This window comes from Mirounga leonina, unplaced genomic scaffold, assembly GCF_011800145.1.
Source record: "Mirounga leonina isolate KUSES-001 unplaced genomic scaffold, KU_Mleo_1.0 Mir_168, whole genome shotgun sequence".
Classification (NCBI taxonomy): Eukaryota; Metazoa; Chordata; class Mammalia; order Carnivora; family Phocidae; genus Mirounga; species Mirounga leonina.
Window position 1 is genome coordinate 12,113,429 of NW_023270426.1, and position 6,000 is coordinate 12,119,428.

At 46.7% G+C, this 6,000-nt stretch overlaps 1 protein-coding gene across 2 annotated transcripts in view; it reads right to left on the reverse strand.

Annotated features, from left to right (window-relative positions):
• Positions 1 to 384, reverse strand: part of ALDH7A1 (aldehyde dehydrogenase 7 family member A1) — a 44,608-nt gene extending 44,224 nt beyond the window's left edge. For both annotated transcript variants that reach the window (XM_035014023.1, XM_035014024.1), the window contains exon 1: positions 157 to 384. In XM_035014023.1, the coding sequence (XP_034869914.1) occupies positions 157 to 348 (192 nt within the window). In that variant the 5' untranslated portion in view covers positions 349 to 384. The remainder of the gene's footprint in view (positions 1 to 156) is intronic.
• Positions 385 to 6,000: the final 5,616 nt, after the last annotated feature.

Consider the following 6,000-nt stretch of genomic DNA (forward strand, 5'->3'; position numbering starts at 1 on the left):
GCGTTTTTTTAAGGCACCCTACACAAGCACACGTTTACTACGTGGCTTCCCTTGCCACCCAGGACGACCGTGCACAGCGGCCGCGGGTGGGGGGCGGGGGTCGGGTTGGGCAGGGACCGCACGGAGGCCGCACAGATTTCCCGCACGCCCGCATACCTCTCCCCGGCCTCCCCAGCTTCCATTATACACGCCCTCGTTTTCCTCGCGGAGCCCGAGCTCCTTCAGCCAAGCGTACTGGGCCTGATTGATGAGCAGAGAGGACATGAAGGCGGCAGGCCTACTCCAAGGGCCCGAGAGCTGGCTTCCCCTCGCAAAGTGCACGCACAGCTGGCGGGGCACGCGCCACATACTGAGCCCGGGACGTGCGGCGTGCGCGCGCCCCCGGGAGCGGCTGAAATAGCGCCCCGCCCCCCCGCCCGGGAGAGCCCATTGGACAGGACGGGCCCCGCCCCCCGGAGCACTTCCCCGCCCCCGCTCCGGCCCAAGCTGGCCGGGGTCTTCCGGAGGCGCGCGGAGCTCGCCCCCGCCTGGAACCTTCCGCTAGGAGGAAGCGAGAGGGCTACTGCCATCTGCTGCAAGAGGCCGCGAAGCGCGGCTCCGGCTAGAAATTCTTTTCAGCAGAACGCTGGTTCTAAAGTACCCTAGCTTAGAGCGGGGCTTTTCGGGCTGTCTCGTGCATGTAATCACCTGACCATCCTTCTGCTTCGATGGCTCTGGTCTGGGGTCTGGCAATCGCCGTTTCTGACCAGCTCCCAGGTGATGCTGACGCGGTTGTGTACGTGGAGTAGCCAAGGGAGGTTTCTTCGTGGAGGGAGGGAGAGGGTTGTTTTCACTGCTTTGTTAAATTACAAATTCGAGTTTTCTAATTAATGAAAAATGAAGCGCCCGGCTAGCTCAGTCGGTAGAGCATGAGACTCTTAATTAATGAAAAATGTTAAATGATGATACTGCCTTCTCAATATCCTACCAGGGTATATTCTTTTTTTTTTTTTTTTTTAAGATTTTATTTATTTATTTGACAGAGAGAGACACAGCGAGAGAGGAAACACAAGCAGGGGGAGTGGGAAAGGGAGAAGCAGGCTCCCCGCAGAGCAGGGAGCCCGATGCGGGACTCGATCCTGGATCATGACCTGAGCTGAAGGCAGTCGCTTAACCAACTGAGCCACCCAGGCGCCCACTACCAGGGTATATTCTTGCTTTTGAAGAATAAAGACAGTTTTGATCAATTCCCCCTTCATTCCCCACTACTTCAATTTTCCTCTAATAGCCTTTCCACTCACTCCTCCCCCCCTCCACGCTTAACCATTCCATCTCCCATCTCATTCCACAGTAACTAGGCCTACCCTATATAAGGGAAATACTAACATCTCTATCAGCATGATTTGGTTGTGGGTCAAAAATATATAGGCAGGGGCGCCTGGGTGGCTGAGTCCACTGAGCATCTGACTCTTGATTTCGGCTCACATCCTGATCTGGGAGCCCTGAGATCATGTGGGGCTCCCCGCTGGTCCAGAGAGGGGGTGGTTGTCTGCTTGGGATTCTCTCTCCCTCTGCTCCTCCCCCTGCACAAGTAAGTACTCTCTCTCCCAAATAAATATTTAAATATATACACACACACACACACACTCTCTCTCTCTCTCTGGGGGGTACAGTTGGTTGAACCTCGGACTCTTGGCTTTGGGATCTGGGGTTGTGGGATGGATGGAGCCCCATGTCAGGCTCTGCACTCAGCGTGGAGTGGGGTTGGGACTCTGTCTCCCTCTCCCTCTGCCCCTCCTCCCCCCTCAAATAAATAAATTAAAAAATACACACACACACACACACACACCACTCTGGAATCGGGTTAATAGGTCTCTCAGTGATTCCCAACATACCTTTTAAAAATATTCCTCCTAATTGCTGGTGGCTTTCCACATTGCAGCCAGACACACTAAGTCACTTTGTTTCTATGCAAAGCCTGTTTTCTTCCCACTGTGCTTTTGTCCTTTGCTATTCTCTCCACCTGTGAAACGTCCATCTCTGCATTCAAGCTTGAGCTTTATCTGTTCCATCCTTACGGCTCAAATAATTTCAACAAATACTCTGGCATATCAAACACCTACCAGAAAGTATAGTATGGGCTGGATATACAGGAATGATGTTTCTGTTTGTAAATGTTACATTTTTACCTGTTCATCCTTGCAAGGCTCCACAACTCTCAGCATTGTAGCAGGCTCACTGTGCACTTACATGAATGAATGAACAAATGAACCTACGAATATACCTGAGGAGCAGAAGGCGTAGACACCTTGTCCAGCACTGATAATCTACCAACAGCCCAGCTACTATCTTCATCACCCCTAGGACTGAAGCCCTAATTTCCATAGTTCTAAGTCTCAGACTCTTTTTTCCCCCTCAGACATTTAACTGAGAATTTAATTCTTCTCACTTTCTGGCTGCTAGCAAGATTCCTTATACATATATCCCACCACCACAGTCTTCCTTCTCCTCCGTTTAATTCAGAAGACATTTACAGATGCACTAAATTTTAGGAGCGATACATAATGCCCTTGAGGAAGGTTAGATACCTTCTCTTCGCTATGTCAAGTAGAGAAGTTCATGGCTGTCTCTCTAAACCAGTTCTAGCAAAAATAGACACCAGTAATTGCCTATGTTGAAAATGGAGATTACATCTCTCTCTTCTACCTCCGTTTTTTCAAAACTACTAATCCCTGCCCAGTAGGAGGTCAGGAAAAAATTATAAGCAATGAATTTTGATGGGGCAGAGCAGGAAGAGATAGAATTAAATGATTCATGAGAGCACATTTCATATATGAAAAAGAATTAAGTGAATCATATATAAAAGCATATATAAAAACTGCAAAGCCTCAGAGAAATGCCAATGTACTGACTGAACCCAGGGCACCTTGAAAGTATTGTATTAGAAGTGGCAAGTCTGCAAAGAGCCAATCCTGCTTTCCAAATGACTTATCAAAGGCATCATAGCATGGTGATTAAAGCAAGGACTCTGGAGTCACAGCATTGTAACAAATGAACAGTGCTTATGATGTGATGTCCTCAATGAATGCTAGAAGTCTTCATTCTTCAAAGATAGCTACCAGGAGGCAGAGGGATGTGACCTGAACACGCATGCTTGCCCCAAGGCAGCAATACATTAGAGAAACCACCACAACCCAGGATACAATTTCATTTTTGCAAATGCAAAACCTGATTTGTCAGAGCATGGGGAAGTGACGCTATTGCTCTGGGCAAACTCATTAATCAAGCTCACAAAGAAATGATGCTACAACTACAATGCTGGCATATTATTTTATAGGGAAAATTATCTTCAGAAAGACCAACAATTCACATCCTATAATCACTGCATTCTCTCCCAGGATACAAACTACCTATCTGGTTGTTTAATGAGCCCAGCATCAGGAGAGTTATTGATTAATAATATACGGTTCCAGCTTTTTAAAAAAATTTTTTTAAGAATTTTATTTATTTGAGAGAGAGAGAAGAGGCAGAGGGAGAGTGAGAATCCCAAGCTGACTCCACGCTGAGCACAGAACCCGTCGCTGGGCTCGATACCAGGACCTTGAGATCATGACGTGAGCCGAAACCAAGAGTCAGCCACTCAACCGACTGAGTCACCCAAGAGCCCCCGATTCCAGCTTTTTATAGCATCAGTCTAAGATAGTCTCCCCAGTGTCTGAATTAAATGATAGATTCAATGCAATCCCAATCAAACACCAGAATTGGCTAGCAGATCTCAAGTTTAAATGGAAATGCAAAGGATCTAGAATAGCCAAGAGAATTTTGGGAAAAATGAACAAATTTACATTACCTAATTTTAACAATTATTATACAATTGTACAACTATTATAAACCTAAGTAATCAAGAGTGTCACATTGGTGTAAAGACAGACATAAAGATTAATGGAACAGAATAGAGAACCCAGAAATAGATTCTCACATACATAGTCAATTTTCAATAAAGGTGACAAGGAAATTCAATGGGGAAAGTATAGCCTTTTCAAGAAAAGGTACTATATTAATCGGATATTCACATGCTAAAAAAAATGAACCTTGACTTTCACTTCACATTACATATAATAATTAACTCAAAATGGACCATGGACCTAAAAGTAAGAACAAAAACTCTAAAACTTCTAGAGGAAAACAATGGAGAAATTCTTTAGGATGGGGAGCTGTTCTCTGCATTTTATAACATTTAGCTGCACCCCATACCACATAGTAAAATGTTAATTATAGCCTGAAATTTGACTCCTACCTCACACCATACAGGATCAGCTCCAAGGGGATTGCAATTCTATGTAGGAAAGATAAAACAATAAAGTTGTGTAAGAGTTAGAAGACCTGGAGTCAAGACTCAGTTTAAATAGCTTAGCTGTGTAATCTCTTTTCATTGTCAAAAAGGGATTGGACTAGGTCTTAGATCTTAAACTCACATTTCAAAAATCTATATGCATTCTTTTCCACGCAGTCTAGAAACTTATCCCAAGGAAATAATAAAACAAGTCTGTGAAAAATATGTGCTAATTGCAAAATCGGCTACAGCCTAAATGGACACCATCAGAAACTAAATAAGTGATGGTATCTCTAGGCAACCGAATGCTAGGTAGTCATTAAAAAGGAGCTAGAGCTTTCTATTTTGGTACAGAAAGGTGTCCAGGATAAATTGTTTCTTTTTAAGATTTTTTAAGTTTTGTTTTTTTTTTAAAATAAGTACAACCTACCCCCTCAAAGTGGGGCTGGAACTCACAACCCCAAGATCCAGTCGCATGTTCTATGGACTGAGCCAGCCAGGCACCCCTATTGTTTTGTTTTGTTTTGTTTTAATGAGATTACAGGAGCGCCTGGGGGGCTCAGTCGGTTAAGCGTCTGCCTTCGGCTCAGGTCATGGTCCCAGGGTCCTGGGATCCAGCCCCCTATCGGGCTCCCTGTTCAGTGGGAAGCCTGCTTCTCCCTCTCCCTCTGCCCCTCCCCCTGCTTGTGCTCTCTCTCTCTCTCTCTCTCTCTCAAATAAATAAACTTTTTAAAAAAATAAAATCAGATTATAGAATAGTAAAAGGTAAAAATAAGTAAAATCCCCTTTATGTAAAAAAAAAAGAATCCCTAAATATTTATTGATCGCCTCTCATATACAATGTCATTGCGCTGAACACTGGGGACAAACGACAGTCAATGAAACAGACATTCCAGGGGAGAACGAAGACCAAAAAAATAAAACAAATGCAGATATGACTATTGATGTCATGAAGCAAAATAAGCGTTCGAGAGTGACAGTAGAGGATCTTGTTCTAGTTAGGGTGGTCGAAGAAGGACTCTGCTGGAAGGTGGCATTCAATCGGAAAATCTAATCATGTAGGAGAACAACCCGCGCGCAAAGAGTGAGGTGTCGAGGCTCCTCCAGGCAGAGGCAAGGGCAACTGCAAAGGCGTGAACCCGTGAAGAACAAAGGATGCGTGAGGGACTGTCTGAGCAGCGCCAGGGCGACTTCAGAGCTAGAGAGGACACAGATCGGCCATGCTGAGAACTCCGAACTCACTGGGTGGAGTGAAGTCCTTGGAAGGTCTGAGCTGGGTAATGACCTCCGGTGCTGCCCGAAAGGCTCTGCAAGAAGCTACAATTACAGGGGGTTGTGCCGGAGCAAGAATGGGAGCAGGAAGGCCCGTGCAGAGCACCTCGGTGAGGAACGTGAGGCCACGGGAGGAATCCCCGACGGCCGCTGTCCAGGCACAACTTTAGGTTTGCACGAAAACAGAGCTCGGGAGGAAACGCGCCCAAGTGCTGGGGAACAGGAGATTCGTTTCCCCGGAAGGGCAAGCGGTGCACAGTTTGTCACGACGAGGCATATTCGTCAACGTTCGCCCGGCGGGCGGGGAAGGCGCCGCGCGCGCCGTCGGGGCGGGAGCGGCCCCCTGGCGGGGGCGCCCGAGCACCGCAGCCCGCCGGACCTCCCCGCCGCGCCGCCGGAAGTGCTCTCCTGAGCCG